The 25,141-nt window shown below is 36.2% G+C and overlaps 3 protein-coding genes across 8 annotated transcripts in view; all 3 read right to left on the bottom strand.

The window, feature by feature from the left end:
• The window catches only part of LOC116169891 (1-phosphatidylinositol 4,5-bisphosphate phosphodiesterase), a 36,931-nt gene extending 19,028 nt beyond the window's left edge, over positions 1 to 17,903 (bottom strand). The window contains exons 1-4 of one of the 6 annotated variants that reach the window (XM_031486088.1): positions 17,820 to 17,903; positions 13,104 to 13,280; positions 12,860 to 13,054; positions 10,850 to 10,929 (exon numbers count right to left, since the gene is read on the bottom strand). In XM_031486088.1, coding sequence (XP_031341948.1) covers positions 10,850 to 10,929; positions 12,860 to 13,054; positions 13,104 to 13,274 — 446 coding nt within the window. In that variant the 5' untranslated portion in view covers positions 13,275 to 13,280; positions 17,820 to 17,903. Of the gene's footprint in view, positions 1 to 10,629; positions 10,710 to 10,849; positions 10,930 to 12,859; positions 13,055 to 13,103; positions 13,290 to 13,330; positions 13,613 to 17,819 lie in introns of those variants that run through there. The other 5 variants (XM_031486089.1, XM_031486085.1, XM_031486086.1 and 2 more) reach the window with 5 other exon arrangements.
• Positions 17,904 to 17,936: 33 nt separating this feature from the next.
• On the bottom strand, positions 17,937 to 18,937 carry LOC116169896. The gene is made up of 4 exons (XM_031486095.1): positions 18,796 to 18,937; positions 18,580 to 18,739; positions 18,239 to 18,525; positions 17,937 to 18,193 (listed from the first exon to the last, which is right to left on the bottom strand). The coding sequence occupies exons 1-4, from the start codon at positions 18,809 to 18,811 to the stop codon at positions 18,018 to 18,020; spliced, it is 639 nt and encodes a 212-aa protein (XP_031341955.1). The 5' UTR covers positions 18,812 to 18,937; the 3' UTR covers positions 17,937 to 18,017.
• LOC116169894 (mitochondrial ribonuclease P catalytic subunit) overlaps positions 18,904 to 25,141 on the bottom strand; it is a 49,109-nt gene continuing 42,871 nt past the window's right edge. The window contains exon 8 of the mRNA XM_031486093.1: positions 18,904 to 19,033. The gene's annotated coding sequence lies outside the window, so the exon portion shown is untranslated. The remainder of the gene's footprint in view (positions 19,034 to 25,141) is intronic.

Here is a 25,141-nt window from a genome sequence, read left to right as displayed (position 1 = left end):
ACAAAATTATAAACGATCTGGAGGATCGTTAATAAAAGATATAGGGGTGGAAGGAATAGCAAGGAACTGGAAGAAGAACATAGAAGATATAATAAATGGATATTAGGGTTAAACAGAAGGGCGCCGTGTGAAGCGTGTAGATAAGGATAGCGTCGGTGCGCAGAATGCATGACAAGAGGATGAACATAAAAGGGATGTGGGAAGAACAAAGAGGAAAATACTACGAAAGAAATTGATAGGGACGGGCTAGGGTCGAAAGAAGAAGAGTAGGAGAAAAGATGGAAAATAAGCTGGCAAAAGAAAACCTGAATGAACAAATACAACAACAGAAGATGAAGATAGAGAACACACGAGGAAGTAATAGTTATAAACATCTAATAAGGGAATGATTACCAAAATATTTGTATGAAGGAAGAAAAAATATTAAATCAATAGCGAGATTCAGATGCGGAAATGAAGAGAGGGAAAGAAAAATGGAGACAAGAAAGAAAATGTAGAATATGCGGAGAGGAGGAACAGTACATAGTTATGGAACTGTAGGGAGGTGGAAATGACAGGGAGAAGTACGAGTGAGTAGGTGGATGAGGGCGGGAAGACGTGAGTATGATGTGGATTTCAACGCATTTGAGTTTTATTTTATTATAAGTTTAATAGTCCAGTCAAAATAGGATTTGAACTTGCAAAAGGTCAAAGAGTTTTGAAACTTGGTAGATTACTACATTTTGGGGTCCTGAATAATACCCTGAGTTTGCGACCTTGGGCGAACGCCGCTCGCGCCGCCATATTGAAAAAAGGGTACGAAAACCAACTCCGTTAAAAGCAGCTATTACGAAAGTTATAGAGCACAACATTTCCTATAACTTTCGTATTTAAAGTTTTTTAATGGAATGAATATTTTACGAGCCACAGCCGTTTTTTACTTTGTAAAATCGCAATACTATTTTCTCCAACTATGGGGGGCAGATTCATTTTTCGTGTCTAGAGAGAGCGAATGCGAATTAAAAAATTTCCTAACTTTTACTCGGCTGTGGCTCGTAAAATATTCATTCCATTAAAAAAACTTTAAATACGAAAGTTATAGGAAATTTTGTGCTCTATAACTTTCGTAATAGCTGCTTTTAACGGAGTTAGCACTGAAACGGAGAAATTATCGTAAAACTGAATGTTCGTACCCCTTTTACCGCATTTCCACAAAAATAAAAAAACATAGGCACTTGGAATAAAGGAACGCCAGTTTTAAAATTTTGTTTTGCGCATGCGCAGTGCCAACTTTTTTATTTATGGAAGCATTTAAATGAAATTTGATACATAGGCGCTTGGAACAAAGGAAAATCTAACGTTAGTTTCAAAATGTAGGTTTGCGCATGCGCGGTTCCAACTTTCTTATTTAGAAAAACATGAAATGAAATTCTTCTTATAAACTAAAATTGAACTAGGGCCGGATTTTTACGATTTTAACAGAAGTTGCATCTTACAAATGGGAAATGAATGCAAGTGGAAATGCGCCTTTTGTAAATCGTTTACGATTACTTTTTAACTTGTTCCAATATGGTGGCGCGAGCGGCGGTCGCTTAAGGTCGCCAACTCAGGGTATTATTCAGAACCCCCAATATATAAGTTTCAAAACTTCTTGACCTTTTGCAGCAAAACCATCTTTTTTGCCTGACTGGACTATAATTTGTAAAAAGTTTTGCCAGGCTGACGTCTAATAAAGATTGATGTTGATTGAGGGCTAAAATATTCTTACGATCGATTCCCTGGCGCGATGAAGTTCATCAGAACTCATACTTATAACTTAACATAGATTGCATTCGTATTCAAGTCTGATATAAAAGAGATGACAGCAAGACGTACGAACACACGTACGTAGCGAAATTATTGTTCTAATTTTAACGCTTTTACTACTACGCAAAGGTTGGATTCTGATAAACATTTCAGCTTGAGAAATTGAGCGTCGTACAATAAACGGCATTGAGCAAACGTGAAATTGAGACAATACAGATCACAGATAACCGTGGCTGAGCATTTGAAATGTTAGGAGATGTAAATCTAAACAAAATACTAAGCACCAGACCAGATAAGTCCTTTGATGTGACTGTTAAATCTATCTGACAGTTAATTTAATATGTGATTAATGACTTGTGGCAGAATGAGTACATAAAACTAAATTGTTGTGTCTGAATGAAATATGGTTTCTATTAAGGTACAAGGCATTTCGTCTATTAAAATTTATTGATTTCCAGTGATACAATCTCGTGTTGTTACAACGCGGTTACAAATCGAATAAGCAAAACTATTAACAGTTATTGAAATAAATAGTCAGATAATTTAATCTACTATTTAATTACGGTTTGCCGACCTTATTCGGAAGTGATAACCAACTTCCCACATAATAAAAAAAACTAATGAGCTCCACCTGAATTTGAAATCAGCACGCCAAATAATATTTTACAAAAAAATTAATGATCAATTTAGTCGAGTATCTCGTCTCGGATTGAAAATATCGGTAATGAGGGCAATTATGTGAAAGGAGATCGTATCCCCCATAATTCTATTATGTCCCACCAAGTTGATGTAATCTAGTTCAGATTTCGTTACTTAATATTTGTAGGTTCGCTACTGGAAAAAGGCAAAAAAATCAAAGTTGAGATGCTAATAAATTAATATCTGATTTGATTAATACAGGATGTAGGCATAATTGCGGTGGTCCATATTGCTATGTTACGCTAATAAACTAGGCCACGCTTATAAACAAACATATCTAAAATTAAAAGGAAAGTAAATCGCGCTGTCATAATAAAGAACAGGTAAGTAGTCGTTCTGGAGTTTATTTATTTGACTGAAATAGAATAGCCAGAACAGATTCAAAGAGTTACTTACCGGGAAACTTTGTTATTAAGTTGCAAAAATCGGTGTAGCAAGCCAAACATGTTTCAACGGAATTGTTCTCATCATCAGTTAAGAATTTTATACAAATCACAGATCAATCAATCAAAGTTACACTCTGTGAAAATATAAATAAATGTTTCTCGCGCCTATTACAGAAATAGTAGGTACTACTTATTGATATTTACTCGCAATTACCAATGTTGAGCACAATAATAAGGAAGTTCTTTTTTAAAAAAATGTGCCAAATTCTTGACAGAGCAGCTTCCTAGCTCAAACAAAAATCACGCTTTTGGAAGTGTCTTTAAAAAAACGGAGAGCAAAAAACTATATTATAATTAATATCGTCTATTTGTAGCCTGATGATGGCATGTTTTAGCCGAAACTAGTAGCGTTGTACGCCTTTAAAATGTTGTTACTCACCGTTAATTTGAATTTTACAACAATTAAAGTTTTATGAGGAATGGTTTGTGTTTCGGATCTCCATTTTCTTCTTAAAAGCTCTAATGAGCTCAACATTTTTAACTGCGGTACAAAGGTAACCATTAATTAGCCCAAAAAGCAAAAGGGGCACAAATAATGAAACTATATTCAACACGACAACGAAACATTAATTGTAATTACCTCTGATATAAATTGTCGATGATACAGATCTATAAAAAACCAGTTTATTATACCAATTAATATCATTTATTATAGCAATTGACCGTCAACATTTTTTTCTTCACTTGTGGACATATTGCATTTGAGACACAGTGCACTTCAAATGATAACACAACGACTTTTCGAACTTCATTCCGGGTAGTACCCCGCAGCAGGGCCATGACCAGATTCTAAACTCTTAAGGTATAACTGATAATCTTGAATTGAATCCATTTACAAATTTTGAACACGGCAAACCGGCGAACTATGCACTTTTGTAATAAACACCTTCTGATAACTTAATATAAAAAGAAGTTAGGCTTTTATCTAAAAATCGAAAGATGCAACTTATTCAAAAACAAAAGACGGTAGGCCAGTTTGGTTTTCAACATCGAGCTTATCTCAAAAGCTTATGATCCAAAAGAAGATTTTTAAAAAAACCTACGGGCTAGATGCTATATACTATAAATAAAGAAACATCACCTTGTTATATTGTTTAATAACACACTTATTTTTAACCATCCTGTATATTAAACTGAACCATGTGTCCTATTTTGGTTGAGACTGCAATGCATCTCAGCTGTTTGAAGTATTAAAACACAACATAATCTCCTTGTGCTGTCATAGTCACGTTTTGGCAAGCATGTACTGTATGTCCATAGCTTGGTCCATAGTCACCATACTGCATCTGGAGATGCGAACGCGATACAGCTACGTTTGTTTCTGAGATACAGGGTGAAAACGAAAAGTTTTTGGAATGCTATCATATTTGACTACCCATGAAAAGGTAAATACTGTCTACTTTAAATATTTTTATGTAGAATCCAGTGGCATAGTCAACTTTAAACCGCCGTTTCTTTGACCCAATGTTGGTATTTTTTAAATGCAACACTCTGTATGTCTTAACGTCAATTTTTTGCAGTCTATTTCCTGATTATATTGATGTATCACAAGCTATATTTTTTTTTAATTTTAGCCATTAACCGAAAATAAAAACCTAAAAACCTTATTTCGATGGTTTTTAAATAGTAGGCCATGGATTCATAGAGATTTTGTTTTGTTTATTGTATCCATGGTGATTAAGGCAGCCGATAGCAATCAATAAAAATGGCTGACGGTAAAAATATATAAAACATGCTGTTTATACCTTTTTTCTATCTTATATGGGTAGTAAGAAATGATAACATCCCAAAAAGGCAAACTTTTCGTTTTCACCCTGTATCTCAGAAACAAACGTACCTAGCTAGATTGATTTTGTTCGTGGTTTCACAAAAAAGTGGGACAGAGTCGCGAAAACCGCAAGTATAAAACAGACAGCTGCAGTTTCAAGCAAAATAGGACACACAAGGTCCATGGTACCTAACATTGGGTGCCGTTTGGAAAACCTGGCAATGTTGTTACCCCTTATTTGCGCTTTAAGACACGTTGAGAAATTAAAACCTGTAGATTACCATGAATCGTGACTTATGGTTAGCGGGTTCAGTGTACCCCCCGGCGTTAAGCACATTTCTGTTTTTAATTTGTTTCTCAGCAACATTCGGAGCCATTTAAACAATAAAATAACAAATGTGAAAAATTCGAAGAAAAAAGTCCACATAAGTCAAACCAATTTGAAATATGTCAAGTCTCAGCTTATTAAATAACAAACAAAAATATTGCTAACAAGATTGTAAAGGTGTCATTTTTAACGTATTCTTTACGAATTAAACAAACATGAACCTTTGATTTTCAATTTTGTTTGTTGTATTGAAGTTTTGCCATTTTGTTCGCTGTATTTGAAAATTGTACGTCCAATTTCTTTGGGAAAATTGCCGAATGACGTTTGATGACAACAAACTTACATTGATATTACACTATGTTCCTCGTAATTGGGGCACAGTGGTATCTAGTCAACATTTCTGGAAGTACTTTTTTTACAAAAAAGTCAAAATTATGGTCATTTAATACTAAAACATAATATTATGGTCACGAAGGCCAAAATCAAAAAATTTGTACTTATTTGTTTCATGCAACTGAAGTAATGTCTCAAGTTTAACGTCAACTCGCAACATGTACGCCACCCAAAACTAGCATACAACCTTGGCAGACACAAGTCAACTAATAATAAAAATAATTAAACAAAATAGTTCAATCAAAAAAGGCAATTCAATGTGTAAATGTTTTTGCATACAAATGCACAAATGCGCTTTTTATTCTAATAATGGTAACTAATGGTAATATTATGCACATATTTTTATCTATTCTTGAATAATTTAATAACATACAACTCTTTTAACTCGATTTTGTATAGCTATTACATAACCCTTTTGCTTCTGTTGCGTGTAATACCTATTACTGACTAACTTGGCTACTGCGTATGTTTGGGTTGTAATTTGCACAATAACGATAATGACCATCAAGTTGTTTAAACCAATTCAATTTCAAATGCTTACCAAAAATTCGTATTTTAAAGTAAAGGCGGGTTTATTAACAATGTAATGGTAGATTCAACAAGGTCGCGAATTAGTTAGCATAAATTAAGCATTTTTCTTACAAATCTGAAAAATGTTTTTTATTCGTGTCACAGTTTTCCAGTATTTTAATTACCTACTGGTTCCTCATATTTTTTTTTAAAAATTGCCCCGAAAGTGTCGCTCAAATCTTTAGAAGGACAAATTCGTTACTATGTATATTCATAAAGAATTGTTCCACTTACGATGTATGACCAAATCATGAAAGAGGACTAATATCAATGCTATCTTTTAAACATTCACATGGTAATGATAGTAATAAACCATTTTATATTTTCCTATTATGGCTACCTCGGACCGTTACATTTTCCGAAAATAAATGTAATTTTTATTACAAAATCTAACGCAAAAACCTACGTCATTAATTTAATTTAAAAAAATTGTTTAAATGTGGCAACCTTGGGTTATGACATCATTTATTACCAAATAAAATTCCCAAATATTGTGATGATAATTTACTAATGTAAGGTAGTGTTACTGATTCTACTAAAATTAAATTAATTCACATGGTTCAATTACACATTGCATGCAAATTTTGTAATTTTTTACAGACTTATAGTTTCACGGGCCAAACGAATTACACGCGTATGTGTATACGATGCTTCAGAAAAATGTTCTTATGTAAACTACGTCACGCAGACTAATGATGGGTCATCCTGTATGCGTTAACTATCAATTTTTTAGGGCAAATTTTAAGAATAAAAAAAAATGTGCTATCGTTTGCGTTTTGTCCGTCCGTCCGGACCCACTTCTGCCGTTTCGATGTTCTACCCTTCATGGTATTCTAACGAAAGGTCTCATCGAAATAAATTGACTTGTACAAACTATAACTTTCCCGGACGACTCTTTTTCGAGATCAGTGAGCGACAGGGCCTTGGGTGGGGGTTAAAAATGAACGTTACCTCTCATTGTATTCTAATTAAAGGTCTCAACGAAAGGAATCGATTTCTACCAACTACTGCCCTTCTTTCTGTCCTTGTCCTCTTACGAAAGTACGGGGTGGAAGGGGGCGGGGGGGAGTGGAACTAGTTTGATCCTTCATGGTACTCTAATGAAAGGTCTCAACGAAACGAATTAATTTGTACCAACCATAACCATAGCCCTCCTCCTCGACCTCTTATCGTGATCGGGTATATTCCCTTACACCTCAAGAACGGATTGTCGGAAGAGGATACTCACAAAGGGCGATTGAGACGACCCAAGAGCTTCAAGAGATTAAACGACTTAAAGTTTTAAAGTGATTCAAGACACTAAAGGATCTCAAGACCTTTAAGGCTCAAAAAAACTTCAAAAGTTTCAACGTCTACAACAGCTTTAAGACATTTCAGAGCTTCCAAAACTAGAAAACTCCTTAAAAGCAGCATGAGATTCATTAGGAATGGGATCTACAGATTGAAGGGTTTTGGAAGCTTCAAGAGTTTCAATAGGATCAAAAAGTTTAGGAACTTCAAGAATCCTCATCCACGAACTTCAAGTGGCCTAGGAGCTTCAGGAACTTCTGGGTTTTAATCAGTTTCTAAAGGTTAAAAGCTTCACGTGCTACAGGGCCCTCAGGGATTTCTATAATATCAATAAAGGCTCAAGAGTTTCAAGAACTTCAGCTGCAAAAGCTTCAGGAGCAGCAGTAACTTCATGGTTCTACGGAACTTTAAAGTTAGGAAAATTGAGGGCGTAGTGAAATATATGGGGCTTCAAAAGTTCCAAAGTCTTTAATCAGTTGCCTTAAGGGATACGAGATTCGATAACTTCAAGAGGTTTAAAGGTTCTCACAGCTTTAAGAGCACGAAGAAATTCAAAAATGTTGAGAGATCCACAGGTTTCAAGAGCTTTAAGAAATCCTGAAGCTCTATGGGCTGCAAGGCCTTCAGGGTTTGAAGTAGCTTTGAAAGGTTAAAAAATGTTATGAGCTTTAAGTGTTTCAAGTCCCTGAAAGGCTCTAGAAGTTTCAAGAAATTTCAGAGCTCCAATGACTTCACGTATTTCGAGGACGCTTCAGGAGCTCCAAGAAGAGTTTAAAAAGCTGCAAGTGCTGCAATGAGTGTTTTTAAGTGGTTTAAGAGAATGGGGATTGTCAGAAGCTTCAAAAGAGTCTCAATATCTTTACGAGATGCTCAAGAGTTGCAAAGCGTTTAAGAACTTCAAGAAGGTTCATGAGCTTTAGGACCGTCTAGAACTGCACGAGATTTAAGAGCTTCAAAAGCACAAAAAATTTCAATAGCACCAGTCTACAAGAAATATATCCATTGGTGACGTCAAAATAAAAGCTATTTCGGCTTAAAAATGCGCTTTATCTGCACAAGAGTTGTGCACAATTTCTACTTGTTTGAGGTTAAATGTGGTTGTTGATTTGTATTAAACACAAATTCGATCACGTTATTTGAATTTGTAGTCAATGTTGTTTTGTTTTAGATTTTTTTAAAATAATCGCCTTTTATTTTAAGTGATTTATTGTTAAGTTAAGAAAGTTGAGCGACATTTGGAAATAATTGCGTTGTTTTTTTAAATTCATCTTATTTAAATCCGGACTTGCGATAAGAACTTCGTGATCGCTTCGTAAAAGCTAATTAATTTGAAGATAACAGGTGTTCGCCGAAGTAAACACAGGTGTTAGTTGATACGAATGAAGGTGCCGGCGTTTTTTCTTTCGAAATTTGCTGGTGGCTAAAGTGAATTTCATTGGCGAATGTTGACAATATGATAAAGAAGAAAGATCGAAAGGAATAAAGGGAAGCCTGTTTTCAATTGGAGAGGGATTCGAAAAACAGGGCTTAAATTTTTTTTGTGAAAGACAATCAGTCTTGGTGGTTGTGAAGTTCGTGTTAGGAATTAATGTCATAAGAAATACATTGTAAACTTCGAGGCAAAAATGTAAGGTTGATTCCCAAATGAAATATGTACTCATTTTTTTCTACTTTCATTGAATTTATCCCATCGAATCTTGCAACTTTTATGTGAAACTTTTTTCGATAGCTCTCTTTGTTAGTAAAATATTTGAACTTTTTAAAAATGGCGATTTTCACTTTTTTTGAATTATCTACGAAACGGTTTATTTTTTTCAAAATATCGCATCGGAATATCCATTAACATAAAAAACTACACAACTTTGCCAATTTAACCAAATCTGTAAGTATAATAATAACAAAGATAGCCATGTTATCTTACTCAATTTAAGACACCTTGTATACATATTCTAAAAAAAGGAATAATTAGAACACTTACCGTATACTGTAACATAACAGCGTCTTATAGGCGCACAAGTCTAGAAAGTTCAAGAAAACTTGGTGCATGGGGTGAAACTGCTCCTAATCAAATACCGAGCGGAATGTTATTGTCGCCCAAGTTCTCGCCAAATGACTCGAATTTAAAAAAGAACAGTTTATACCTACTGAAAGGAAACTGCTAATTGGGGAAAACGTGAGTTGCCAATCTTTTACTTATTTGTATTTGTAACTGAGTGAAATACAGGGCGTTCCACCAAACAGTCTTGTTTGAAAGTATGTTTTTAGCGCATTTCCACAAAAAAAATGCCCTATTGTATCCGCTTTGTCCGTCCGTCCGTCTATCCGTCCGGCCATCAGTTGGGACGCTACTAGTTCTTTATCTTAAGAGCTATTGTTCTACTTTTTTCGCTATTTAGTTCGTTATGGTGTCGAGGCCTGCACCAAAGAAGGAATTTTTTCTGGATTCATTGCTAAAAACGGTATTGTAAAAAAACCAAAAAACCATATTTTACATGTTTCATAATTTTACACTTTTGTCGTTGATTAACGATCCTAGAGATCGTTTATAATTTTGTATTGCTGTCTGTCGTCTGTATGGTGGTCTGTCCGTCTGTTCCTTTGTCTGTCTGTCCATCTATCTGTCCGTGTTAACGATAACTTTGTTTAGAAATGTCCGATCCCTTTGACATCTCCGTTAGCCACTTGAAACAAAGGAAAATCTAATGTTAGTTTCAAAATTTAGGTTTGCGCATGCGCAGTGCCAACTTTCTTATTTATGAAAGCATTGAAATGAAATTCTTCTTATAAACTGAAATTGAAGTAGCACATCGAAAATTGATTGCACCTATGCAACGCGAACTTTCATATTTGTGGCCGGATTTATACGATTTTAACAGAAGTTGCATCTTAAAAATTGGAAATGAATGCAAGTGGAAATGCGCTTTATGTAAATCGTTTACGATTACTTTTTTCACTTGTTCGTTTTGAGCACTCAAAACAATAAACTTTCGTACATCAATCACAGTATCGGTCCTTTACAATGCGTAGAGTAAATTAGCGCAAAACAATGCGATACCTGGTCAATACCTCAACTAGAACAAGCTTATCAGAACGACACGATTGTGTGGAGTTCTCGTTGCGAACAATACTTACACGATAAGCTTTCATTTTGCAAATTCAATTTTGATAGGTACGAAAACACGGTTAGGGGTACCGAACTAATAGAACACGAAGCTGTTGGACGCATTAATTTCGTTACAAAGAGGTTAATTCAATTATTCCATTACGTTCAAACTTAGTTGTTACTATAAAAATATATTGGTGCACCAAAGAACTAATTTAATATCGTATAATATACAAAGCACACTTACTGTTTCATTAAAGCAGTGCGAGGGCACACATTTACAATTTTATTGTTATGAGTAATGCTTCGCAATCCTTCTTTCCATATCTGTATGCATGCAAAGCAAAATAAAGAAAAACAAATATATTAAAAACTAGAGACATGAGGCGCTAAAATATAAAAAAATATATATCGAAACTTGTTAGTAGGGCATGCGTTTCATGCGAAGAGTTAAACGTCAAACTTACTGTTTTTTCAAACAAGTCATGGGACAGAAGTTATTGGCTTTGACATTATGAGTAATTTTTCTCAAGCCATCCAACCAAACCTTTAATTAAATAATTAATAAGTGAGCATTAATTACTACGAGAAAACGTGCATTAATAAATATCTAGATACATAATATTATAGACCATGCAAAATTCATAGTGCAGCTCGAACAATTTTTTAGGAGTACAAAGAATTGAGACCGGTCGTCAATCAATTATTAGAATTGCAGTTTACGATATTTTCCAGTGATCGTGAAATTGATTTTTTTTTTCGCCCGAGCGAATACCAACACAACCATTGCTTTGCTTAACAACCAAACAACCCACATCTGAAACAATGATTTACTAAGACATTCGTTCACTTTCAGACATCGATTTCAATTTTGTTAGTTCCTTCAATATAGCGTAATTATTTTAATTCAAAGTGTGTACTGTTATAATTAGATTTAACCTCGGATTGACGCTTCCTTGAGTTATAATGAAAATGGTTACTATCACCTTTACTCTAGCCTTTACCTAACAATTTACAATATTAAAAATAAAATATATCTATCCAGCTGCATGATTCTCGTTATCTACTAATAAATTGCCTGGGTCCACAAATGCAAAAATTTTATACAATTTGATTTCTCTTGGGATTTGACTGATTAAAATCTAAATTTACGTACCGTTTTGAATATAATAAAATGACTACCTTAACTATACAGCAATACTAATGGCGATATCTCTTTGTCGTACAATCTCGAAGTACTGGCTGATTCAAATGTATGATCCAACAACGCCGATACAAATTCCTAGGTCTGGTATAATGAATGGCATCTTTGACGGGCAGTTCAAATTACAGACACTCCAAATTTGGCGATTCATCGGGAAATGTAGATCTTCAACCATTCCCCATACTGAGATGGCAGAACTTAATTTCGCGCCTCTAATTTGTTGTCCCTATTCGCAACAATATCCTCTATTTCACATATGGACTTTATTTAAGATCTCGCAATTTTAATTCTGTACGTTTAAATCTTCCACTATAGTTCGTACCTATTTACCGTAATAGTTTCTAAGTCGTAAATTGTCATGACATTTGGAGGTCACCAAAACTTTACATGTACTTAATTTAACTTCGCTAACATAGGAACACAAAATTTTTCGAAAGTAATACACTCTGGATTATTAGGGTCTCATCCCAGTATATAAAACCACCCTGTGCTAATTTACAGGTAACTCTTTTTACAAATAAGACACAGCCTCCGATGATTTACAGGTGGCTCACTTAACTTAGCCTACGGCTCAACGCGAATTCTCAAACGGTAGTCTCGGAACAACCAATCTCCCACTACTTTACTGACACCCATCCCCGACCCTTGCAAAATGAAACAGACAGCATAGGCTCGCAGAGGTATAGGGAATGTAATAATTGATTTTTTTACTATTTTAACTTGTTCCATATTTACTTTATATTATTTATTACCTACGTATATCTGTTGAAAGTTCTTCCAAATTTCTTTTGGAGTTTCATTCTGTAAAATTTTATCATCTGCATACCTATGTGATTTCTTTTGTGTTTGCTTGATTCAGCAAAACCTTCCAAAAGGAAATGTGAATAAATGATTTCTATTTTCACCTTGTTCTGTGTTGTTTGGTTGCAGGGAAAATGTAGTTTCGTTGCTGTTTCCACGCACACAAAACCACAAACGTCAACTTCGAGCTCGACTTCGAGGGATAATATCATTTGTCACGACCAGACTGGAAAATGTCCTACAGCAAAATTCTAATAGGTACGTCCATTGATTTGTGTGGGTCGCATCCTTCTACTCCGAAAAAATCTACCTTAAAAATGCAAGCCGCTGCACTATCAGAAACACACATTTTGGTTGGACCAAAATTACTGAAAGTGAAACCCTGAAATTATCATACGACTGAACGACTGTCAAATAGAAGCGGAGATCCTTAATTACTGGTGGAAGTAATGTAAACTAATTATCCACTTACCTTAGCAGTTTGAACATCCGGGCAAATAATGTGTTGATAATTGATGTTTATATAGTCGGTGCCGCTGCAAATTGTTAATGATTTCTCTTCCAAGTCGTTCCCGTGCTTTGCAAGGTTATAAAGCAGCTTTCGATCGACGGGCAAGCCACCGGCACGTACGTCGCTAACTTGGCACAATTCGATGACATCCCCATCCTAGTAGTTTTACAATTACGAATCGGGTACAACATCCCAAAAGGCATACCTTTCCGTCGCTCTTCCAGTATATAAAGAACCCATATTTATCTACACGAAATAGGGCATTCGGTTCGTAGTCGACGTTGTCCTTCTCCTCGGTCCAGCGATCGAAAACGCATCCTGTCAGAAGGGGCTCCGGTACGGGGACGTGCCAGTCGAATTCGAATTTTTTGGTCATCTTCAACTAGAAACACTGAAAATTTCAACGAACCTGTTGACAACAGACGCGCATACTTTAACTGAAACGTTTTTAACAAAATTGAACGTAAAAGAGGGCTGCACGGAATATTAATGATCAATAAAGAAGCATGTTTATTTACGAAGCTACATCACAACTAGCGAACGAACCTCAATGAACACAAAACACAAACTGGCGAAGGCGACATTTTGATAAAGCACAGGATTTGAAGGATTCGAGTTGCGCCAAATTCTCAATAGACCAATTTGCCAAAATGCATAAAAGTAACCTTGCATAGGCGTCGCATTGGGATTATCCACCATGGACGTTCACTGAATTATTTATTGCAGGAATTACATTTACTTTGAGCATCGATTATACGTGGTGAGTATAATCAATGCCTTGAGGAAAACGTAAGGCGTTTCAAGATTTACAACTAATTATTTAAAACTGTTAATTATAAGTATGTTACAAATGTACCGTGTCACGTGTGGACAAATCTAATTTCGTCGAGATCCATTTCCATTGTCGGGAGACGATAAAGAAAGAAAAATTCGCAATTCAGATTTACAATGAGACGTCTACTCACTGATGGTGATGGCAGCACATTAGTAATTAATACAGGTGAGAGAAGACCGCAATTTTAAAAAGAAAATACACTTGCAAAAGTTTCATTTGCAATCAACGTAATTACACCTCAAAAATGCTTTACCAGCAAAAGCGTCCTCTAGGAAACGCTGATTGTGGAGAGTGAAAGGCGGCACCGTATAATCCGACCACGTTGACTATGGGAGTTAACCCTAACCGAACCCTCTAAAGACTTACTCCCTCTTGTCACCCTTACGGTTAGGCAACACACCTTTACATCTAAAACAAAAATATGATAATGGTCTGTACGAACGTGGCGGAAGGACGAAGATGGCGACGGAGTCGATGGAGGGCATCACGCTTCCTGGGTTTTTCTTCTTGATTATTTAGTTTGTTGTGTTTTGAAGGTGTATTTATTTACAGGTAGTAACCATTTTATTCTATTTTGTACTAACTATTAATCATTGAATTTCTCGTCACAATATGATATTATTTACATTTTGCTGATGTTGCATGTAAACTGCCGATATCCAATCATGGCGTACTCCATGCCCTTTTGTTTTGAGTACCGTTAAAAGAATCGTGCTTGTTGTCTGTATTCACGAGGAGTCGATTATTAGTATGATGTTACTCTGCTCGATTGAATCGTAACTATTCTGTGAGGAACGTACCTAATACAGTTTGATTGTTCGCTGTATCTGTCACCTACTTTCTTATTCATGGTGCGCCACAGTTCTTGTGCGTTAGCTCTACGAAAAGGGGGGCTCTCTTATTTGATGTATCTGTGTGAGAGTGGTTCAACCTGTCTCCGTGGACCAGGGCGTCGATTCCCGAAGATGTGCTTTGTTCACATCGACTGACCTTGATGTGAACGTGAATGTCACTGCATTCTCGAACCTACCACATCGAGCGAAAAGTTAATCGAACGCAACGACTGGTCTAGACCACTCGTTGCGTGAAAGTCATGCGCAGTTGCAGCTACAGGACGAATCTTGCAGCTGTTTTGCTATAGAGGTTATTCAGTGCCCTAACCTATAAATTCACATATTTTCTGTGAAATAAAACATGGAATTGTTCGAAGATTTTCTGGTTATTAATAGCAGTATCCTTAATGTAAAAACAAAACAAAATACAAAACTGACAAATGACAGTTCAATTCTTGTCTGTGATTGGATATAATATATAAAATATAAAGTTTGTCCACGATTCGGGAATGCAGCTAAACTTGAACTTATCCCTATCGTATACGATCATGACGTTATGGCGGCCGGTCACATCACATGCACATCACGGAGCATATCGACTAACTTCGGGAATCGATACCCAGGTACCTAATACAGTTCGACCGTTTCGCTGTATTTCTTCTATTTAAAATATGTTTTGTTTGAGCGATGATCGACTTCCACACGAATACTTGCTATTGACATTCTCACATGTACTTTTCGTGCTAAATAAAATTATGTTAATGAAGGCTGGTGTAGAGCCACGCCATTTTGATGTTTCCTATGTACATGCAATTTATTATTTTACAAGTTGTGTTATCTCAATTGATTGTACATGTATTTTTATGTTTTTGTACTACATTGATTTATCATAGACGCTTTCTTTCGGTGATCCAAACGCGTTTGGATTATCAAATCACGTTCTTCCGAAGTGTGATCTTATGATCATGATTGCTCAAATCGCAAACATAAAAGTGCAAGTACTTCCACTTGTATTTAAATTATTTTCATAATCCAAACAAAAAATACGTAATTCGAATGTAAATTTGTACTATGTAAACTTAACCATACTTTGATTTAAATTCGCGCGTTCTTTCGTAAAACGTGATCCTACGAATCACGATCTTAAAATCATGATCGCGAAGTAACCGAAAGAAAGCGCCTCATGTTTTCCACTGCATTATGACGTCTCGTGTGTTGTGTTTTTACTTTACTTTCTCTTGCATTTCGTTGCTGTAGGTGATTTATTTCATGTATTTGTGTGGCCTATGCACGGGTTTTTGTCCCGTAGAAGGTTTCCCTGGTATGGTCTTGTTGTGTGCGTAATATATTTATTTGTTCTTGTCATTTCTTACGCACAAAAGTTCTGTTTTTTATTTAATTCCCTTCCCGATTATGTCTCACGTCCCAACGCGTACAAGAACCGATTACACAACGTAGGAGTTCGTGCCATCCATATCGAGCCGACTACCATCCAAAATCAAAAGTGCCGCGAAACGTCCATCATTTCGACTTGAAAGGTAGGTGGCTCTACTCGTAGTTTTTTCCCAGAGTTGCCAACGTTAAGTATAAGGTAAGCCAACGTTTTCAGTGTCGGCTTGATAGACCCCTAGGACCATTACAGACTTGCAGTCTTTACTTGTAATGGAATGACTTGAAAGCAAAACAACCTATACGGAATCTAACACAATGTAAATCCTCCAGCTCCAGAGAATAAACTTAATCTACACCCATGTCACGAATTTTGCGAGACTAGATACATTTCTAAAACTGAATCGGAGCAGTTTCAAACCCAAATCAAAAAAATCTTTATGAACCATTATAGTGTTAAAGCCATATTTCATCTTCATAAACTTTTAATTAACGTTAATATAAGATTTGTGTTTTACAAGACGAAAACCCCTAACACTATGAACAGTTTACCTTTTTGAAAGGAAAGCCAGCGACAACTATGTTATCAGAGACCGAAGAGTGAAAAACCTCTTGAAAAATGGTCAAAGGGTCTGTGCCGACGCGCCATTTGCACATCCGGCAGCAAACTTAAAACGTGGTGCACCCTCTCTGGTCAAAACTGGTAACCAATGAGCAGAGCCCCCAACTCTGAAAAAGCAATTCCTGCTTCGACGGCGCTTCAAGAAACAACCAGCTCTCCGCCTGCAGGACTAGTTTGTCTCTGCCATCTCGACCTCTCGTCACGCTCCACCAGTCAGAAGACCCGCATCTGCGCAGTGCGCTGACTCCCCCGACATGGCTCGCCTCGCGCACTTCGGATACCAATTTGTATATTTTGCATTTCATAAAACGCAGCATTTTATTTAGCGCGCCCGCTTAATAACTGATGACTCGACTTTGAGTTTGGATTTGGAGTGCCATCGCTCATATTCCTTGGAATGGACATCTCACGCGAAGGTGTTAAGCCATCCGCCATCAGGATAACAACTCTTCAGGACTTGCCGTTACCAACCACCGTCCCCGACCTTCGTAGGTTTGAAGATTCCTCAAGAACGCCGCCCAATCCCAACACGCACTAACTCAAAGACCCATGCCGCCGTGACAAACGGCAAATCGAGTGGACAGACTCTTAAGACGAAGAAATATAGAAATTCTTGAATCAAGCGAAGAAGTTTTCTCAGCCCGGATTTCCCGACGTCGAAATTCTCTGCGATGAGAATAAAACATAATCGGCCGGTATTATAAATAGACCGAGAGATAACGACAGATTTTTTGCGAAGATTAGTAAATGTCTGTCACCGCAATTTTCTCTTTACATAATAACATAGGTTAGAACTAGCGTGTAAACGTATATCATTCGTCTGTTGAGCGGTTAGTTCACTTTTTATGTAATTTTTTCATCACTCCAACCCTTATACGTATGTACGTAGGGCCGTTCACGGTAATTACCGTAACGATAAAATATACGTCGCTCCAGCTACTAGTTCCTGGCGAGGAAACTGCATCTTCAAACGATGCGCATTCATACGGAATAGCATCTGATTGAAATGCGCTTTACATAATTCGTTTATGAATACACTTGTTACTCGTTTCAAAAATTACTATAATCTGTGCTATAATAAATGAATATACATTTCTTGTTGCACTATATGTAGCTAACGGTGCCTCGCACCATCAGATTGCACGATGACCAGACAGACAAACAAAATGGTATTATTTCGAAAAATAAACCAAAAGGTACCTAACGTGAAAGAGTAGGTATATAAAATGACAGGGTACTCACATGAAACTTCCATTCACTGAAAATTGAAATAATTTTTCTCCCCTATGCAAAACTAAACTAGAATGTACCTAGCTAAAAAAAAACAACGCATTCATTACGCGTAAATGAGATTAAGACAAAGCCGTAAAGTTAATTTAATTACTTGAAAAATCAATAACAGACACATCGACTACTATCAAACGCTTACTAATTACGTTTTTACATTTTTCCTCTTTTCTTGCTCTTTTTATTCGCATCTAAGTTTTTTTCCGCATCCACTTGTTCTTCGATTATTTCCAATTCCCTATTCTTCTGCACGTGTATTTCGTAATATATGTACTCGATAGCTATCGATACCCAATCTGCGATGTTGCACAGGAATTGTGCTTGTTTGTCTAAAAGTGCACCCCTTAGATAATACCTGAATGGTTTTCACTTACCGTTATCTGAACGTTCTGGCAAGACGATCCCACGTAAGTCACAAATTTGGAATAAAATCAAATCCGACATGCTTCTTAGCCGAGGAGAGACAAGCGGCGGAACCGGGTTTTTGCTTGCGTAAGTTAATAATTGTATGAATATCTTCCTAAATTTATTCAAAGCGCGCCTTCTTTCGACTTCTCGTACCTTCATGTGGTACTTTCTCACCAGTTTCTTCTTCATTTTTTCCCGCGCTGCCAATGTTTTTATAATTTCACTAATCTCCTCAAAGTACTTCTGCGTCTCCCTAAAAAAGGACGGATAAAGTAGATTCGCGCAAAGTGAATAAGTACATATTTACTCGGGCGTCATTGCAAACATTTCTTGAAGCAGCAAACGTATTGCCTCCTTTCGTTCTTCTGGGAAATGGTACGCATGGTTTTGCCACAGATCGAGAAGCAGTCGCTTGTTGGGCTTAGCTAATTCGTCAATTCTTGCGTTACATGGTTGTTTCTTTTCCTCTTTATGTACATTCCCAAATATTAATAAATGCTCAATTACTTACTACATTTCTTACCTGCAGGATCCCCCATTATTGGTACTAGGTCTATACGTCACATAAAATTTTGATTTATAGTATTTATCGAAATTTTTGAATTTGTATTCCAAGTGTCAGTCCTGAAAACAAAGAATTTCTGTTTTTGATAGGTACCTATGTGTACTAGATTGCTTTGCTACCCAATGGAACTTTGGTTTTTGATTGCAGACTGCTTTTTTTGCTTATAGCACCCTCTCCATATAGGCATTTTAGCTCACTGAAAGCAATATACAGTGCTATTCATTAAGAAGTAGACACAGGGATTTATATGTCCCTAAGTGTATTTTTAAATGACAAAATCTTTTCTGAGGGGCCCCTAATTTAATGCAACCAAAATAACTTCTTCAAACAAATAAACATTTGGCTGTCACATTAATTAATTTGAATATTGTTGCTTTGGGTTCCGTATTTTTATTTTCATTCGTGTGCGATGTATTCAACTGAAGAAAAAGTTGATATTGTCTATTGGTATAGGTGCCCTTCAGAAGAGATTTTGTCTTTTAAAAGTAGACATAGGGAAAATACACGTAAATCCCTATGTTTGCTTCTTAATAAATATTACTGTATATTACTATAATCCTTACCTATGCTCGAACTAGAGAGTTATTCCCATAGTCTCACAAATTGAAAGGTTAGACGAAACGTTATCGAAATAGTATCATCTACTACTATTACTAATATCCTTTTCCATATAAACCAGTTGTTTTTAAAAAAAACAGATTTAGCCCTTATGATCTTAATACCGAATTCTATTTATGCCCCACATCATAAATTATTAGTTTATGTGTTTAAACACATAAACTAATAATTTATGATGTGGGACATAAATAGAATTCGGTAATTGTTTTATGTGGTCCTTAAGTAAAGGATATTTAACGTTTAAAGAAAGCGCTCGAGGATAGTTAAAACCTTGCATTGTAGAGTAAGGAAGTAACTTAGTAAGAATTATCAAACTCCTTGTGTGAGATCGAAGAGATTTCAGTGCATTTTTTGTGACAGATCAGTATTCTATTAGCCACTATTAGATCTTGTCGAAGGCTATCACATTCCGTTTGCCGGTACCCACTTCCGATGTCCTCAATTCGCATTTTAGTGGATTTCGCAAAAAAAACCCTCCTCAAGATCTTTCTGACGACACCAATCGAGAAACAATCAGACCAAAACTATAGAAGGTAGGGAAAAAACTAAAAACACCACGTTAGTATAACACGGTCGGGGATGGCGCCCAGATGTCGTCGAGTAGCCCCGACCCTAAAGCTGTTAATTACACCGCGCCGGTAGGTACCTGGTACATGTGCACTTCTCGTCTTTCTACAAGCGTTCTTCTACGGGCCCGCATTTGCTGCCAGCCAGCCAGCCAGCCTGTTAAAGTTAGATTAAAAGCAACTTCTTTACAAATAAATTTGTAAACAGGAGCGCAATTTAGTCGTTTGAATGAAATTTATCGATTCCAGTTAACAAAAGGTGCAAGATTTTATTAATTACAATCAGTGCGAATCCACCATGGGAATATTTCACTACAAGGTAAATTCTTATCAATTAAAATTAATTAATTGAATTAGAGAAATAATATTTGCAATTAGCTATAATCCTATAAAAAATCTATGTGGTCTGATATGAATAAATGCAACAGATGGGGGCGTTGGACTTAATAAATAATTTAAAGTTAGGAGTTATATATTTGTGTATATGCTTTAATTAATTAATTTCTTCCATTATCTTTTTATCACTTCATGAATATGAATGAATATGAAATGTTTCAAAGAAAGTTACACTGGTTTGAGGTTGGTTTTAAAATGTTTACTACGGTTGACAGTAATAAGAATAAGGTCAAATAGTGCCTTAAATGTTGGTTCTGTAAGAAGTGGACCTAGGATGAACTACGCCTATTATAATAAAGACATTATTATTATACCATCAGTGCGGCGGTCGAGCCTCAAAATTGGTTCTGTAAACCACTGTCCATTTTAACCTCTAATACCAGTCCGCGTTCTCGTAGTTAATAAATCCTGACTATTGTCATTTATAATGTAACGGAAACGCTCCAGACATGACGTCGCCTTTGGCGCTCTGGAATTTTCTAGGCGCGCAATAGTGGGAATGTTTGCAACGTATCTGGTAATTACGCGAATGTTCTGGACTTACATTGCTTGCGTGTATAAATGGTTGCGCACCGAACATCGCGGCAGTTTTACTACCGAACGAGATCGAGTACGTATGAAACATCGAGCGCGGAAATATAAATTGCGAAGTGTGTGATATAAATAATCGATATAAATTGTCCGGTTTTTATAGTGTTTTAGTTTTGTTTAATAAGTATTGATATAAATCGAACCCGAATTTATAAATCACGTTACAATAAGTTCACTCGTAAGACCGAAATCCTGGCTCTACAATTATCGGGAGACATAAAATTGCATACAAGCCAAAATGGCTTACAAAGCCAATATATTTAATTATTAAAATCTGCCCCTAAAGATAGAGCCATTCGGATAGGTGGTGAGGTAGTGGAAGTAGTATGGCTTAGTAGGCACTCGCCTACATAAGTGGCAGAAAACTCGAAACCATTGTTTACGCTCGATTAATCAAACGTAAAGTAAATGTTCAGTTTAAGATATGAAAGCCAGATTCGGTGGTAGACAGACGCGTATTCAGAGGGGGGGCTGAAGGGGCTGCAGCCCCCCCCCTCCCCCGAAAAGTTGCCAATCATCTTAATATTTTCTGCCAATAAGGAAAGGATATATTGGCCGTGCTTCCGGTTACTACAGCGACGGCGGAGCGGAGTTTTTCAACACTCAGGCTATTAAAAACGTACTTGCGCAGCACGACATCGGGAGCTAGACTCACAGGGCTCGCATTATTAGCAATCCATAGAGATATTGTGATTACCGATGACATGGTAATTGATAAATTCGTAGAATGTAAAAAAAATAGGAAATTAAATTTCGTCTTGTAAAAAATTGTTTTATGTATTTAAAAGTTCGAGCCCCCCCCCGAACAAAATTTCTGGATACGCCACTGGTGGTAGAAATCGATAATTCTGTAAGCCCATGAGTCTCTCGATGCAGCCCTTATCGGGTCACAATTTGACCACAGTTTGTTCCTAGGTTTGTTCAGTTTATTCTATTCAGATATTGAGCTATGAAAAACTCAAGATGCAGTTCAGTTGAAACTGGACTGCGGTTCGGATACGGATATTTGTACATGTATAGTGGGTCTGGGTTGGGTTAGTAGAGCAGCCTTGGATGAAACCCCGCCCACTCAAAAATAAAGCAAAAAATAAATAAACTGCTATCCCTGAGAGATATGCAACCCACTTTACACACAAATGTCACAGCAGCAGTCAATAAAAAATTAAGTTTATTCAATAACAGCAGTGAAACTTAGTTTTTCGACAGATTTGTTTAGCAGATTTGACTTATTAACTGTGAATACTGTCTTTACAAGCTATTTCCCGTTACTGGAATTTCACTCATTTGCGGCGAATTGTTAAATTCAACAAGGACTTGTGTGAAATTTCAAATTCTGTAGCTAAATTACAAACAGTGATCTAATTGGATTTTCTTCTACGTCCGCTAACATATTTAACTTTACTTCTGTAAAACACGGATAGTTCTTTTTCTGGTGTAATGATCCTTAACAATTCAACCATCAACATTAAATGTTTTAATGCTATTGTGAATTGTGCCAATTGACGGAACTTGCGTATTGGGACATTTAGCAGTAAATAAATTTTGTGGTTATTGAAATACATCTGAAACATTTCCTATTGTATACATTTTATTAAAAATACAATTAATAATCTTAATATAATAAACAATTCAGATATTGGAGTTTATTTGAAAAACATTCGAGAAAAATGAAAGTAGGTAAGATTGGTTGCATATGTTAAGAGGTATTTGACTTGTATATTTAGGAATTGAACATAGGAGGACTGTATGTTCAGAGTTAAAATTAACGTACTGTATATTGATGAGGGACACGCGACATTTTCAAGACGGGAAGTCGACACAAACTTTGTTATTTTAAATGGCATCGCCATTTTTTATTCACTTTTCGCAATTTTATACTGTTTGATTGGAAAACTTTCACTTCACGCTTTCATCTTTAAGTTCCATCCTTCCTGTATCTGATCTCACGTTTAAGTGTCAAATGACACCCTGTATGTAAATGAATTACAGTAACATTGATGAAATAAAAAATTACGGAAGTGATCCTCGCAGCTCAGAAAAGAAATCACCGCTACACCCACGGCAACATCCCAGTTGGTCTCGCTTATGCATTTATACCCCAATAAATCATCCCCTGAAACTGATATATATTCTAGGCCAAAATGCTTGCTTCAAAACTATCGTACCTATATAACTGTTACCACTGTAAAGGTGGTACTTAACGATATACTCCACTATTTATTTTCGTTCGTTCCGAATTCCATTGTTATACTCGGACAAAAACAAAGTTTACCCCTAGGTTTACCCCTTATTAAATTAATAATTCTAATTAGTTGGCGATAATTTTTTATGATAATATTTTCTATCGTAAATACCTCGGACTCCATGTTGTTGTGTTACGACTTCATGCGCTTTTTTTAATTTTTGTTTGTGTTTATGACTACAGTCAAACAACGTTGCTCCCGGTTAATACCTCGTATTTGAATGGGTAACCATTCGAAAAATGTTGGTTACTATTTGAAAAAACAGCTAAAAACTCATTTACAAAAAAAAGTTTTGACAATGTTAGATCCTTTATATCTAATGTACACTGCCAAAATTTTAACTAAATCACAATAAACGTTTTCAGGAAAAAATATTTTTGTTTTTTAACTTGAACATTTTTTATAACAAAACGTAGCGTTTTTTTAAAATTTTAATTCAAAACGCATTTCATAAATAATCAATATTCAAAGTAAATAAAAAATCTCTTCTAGCTTGAAAGAATTGTTGTTGAAAGTTCCCATAATGCAACTTGCATTCTCTCTTTGAATAGCGATACTAATCTTCTGTTTTAGGAATAATGTTGAACGACTGTCGTAGGTTTTAAGTTTAATTAACGCTCCTATAGCTTCAATGAATGATATTGCTTCATCACACCATGGTCCAAGAGTTTCGACAGCAAAGGGAACGAATAAGTAATTATCTGCGACGAGGTCCTTAAATTTGTTTAGTTTTCTTTTAGCAGCTTGTTTTGCAATTGTACCAGCTTCTTTGAAAGAGGAGTGAATACATATATGATGGTGCAAGAGTGTCTGGTACTGTAGCATCCCAGATCAGGATTTTTCCTTTACTTCATGGAATAAGAGTTGAACCATCTACTCGTCTACTCTACCATCACTTCTACAGAGACCTGGGGGTTCTAAAATAGAAGTAATGTTGGCGGATTGCAGACTTCGGCATATAATGTTATTTAATTCATTATGTCTTGCGTGTCTTCCGTTGCTTTTCTTTACAACTAAAGTCCATGAATCCCATTCCTGGATAATTTTTGTAGGTTGGTCACAGAAACATAAGGTCTTTCGAAAAATTTAATAACAATTTTAGATTCCTATTTGAAAAAAAAAGTTCGATGCCGTGGCGGCGCGGCGCTCTAAAATGATTTTCACAAATCCGATGTGTTATTTTTAGCGCATTTTTTAAGAATTAAAAAAAAAGTGCTATTATTTGCGTTTTGTCCGTCCGTCCGGACCCACTTCTACCGTTTCGAACTACTTCTAGGGGAATGGTCCTAGAGTCCTGGAATTTTTTGCAGTAGGTAGCCTATACCTTGAAGGTGTGCCAGACGGCCATCAAATTTCTCTTTCTAAAAGGGGGGCCCACCCACGAATTATGTCCTGAGATATTGTTTTTGAAAGTAAAACGTGCATAAGTTTTACATACGACAACCAATTGGTCTCAGATTTTGTATACGCATGCCTTTAGTGGTGCCAAGTTAAACTTTAGCAAATGGGGGGGGGGGAACACATGTTCTACCCTTCATGGTACTCTAATGAAAGGTCTCAACGAAAGGAATTAATTTCTACCAATCATCATAGCCCTCGACCTCTTATAGTGATCGGGCACAACTTATACTTGTTCTTTTCCGTATATACCTATACCACATTGGGTATTTTATCTGTGCCTATACCTACATTTCCAAAATTTGAACAAAATCGGTCCAGCCCTTATACCTTGGAAAATTATCAACGCATTAAAAGTTGCTTACAATGATGTAAAACGTCGACATTTGATGAAATTTGATTTCCAAAAAACGGCGATCGCAATAGCCACCTAGCTCGCCCTAGAAAGGTAATAATAGACTAATCATTTTTTTCGACTTGTAAAATTAACCG

Source organism: Photinus pyralis, unplaced genomic scaffold (assembly GCF_008802855.1).
Source record: "Photinus pyralis isolate 1611_PpyrPB1 unplaced genomic scaffold, Ppyr1.3 Ppyr1.4_LG4, whole genome shotgun sequence".
Lineage (NCBI taxonomy): Eukaryota > Metazoa > Arthropoda > Insecta > Coleoptera > Lampyridae > Photinus > Photinus pyralis.
Note: the sequence above shows the minus strand (reverse complement) of the source record. Positions and strands in the feature narration are given on the sequence as shown.

What these genes read in the sequence shown, in the direction of transcription:
- LOC116169896 (XM_031486095.1), bottom strand. An exon ending in ATGTTTGCAATGACGCCCGA is followed by an intron (nt 18,526 to 18,579) that starts GTAAATATGTAC and finishes GTCCTTTTTTAG; the next exon opens with GGAGACGCAGAAGTACTTTG. An exon ending in GCCAGAACGTTCAGATAACG is followed by an intron (nt 18,194 to 18,238) that starts GTAAGTGAAAAC and finishes GTGCACTTTTAG; the next exon opens with ACAAACAAGCACAATTCCTG.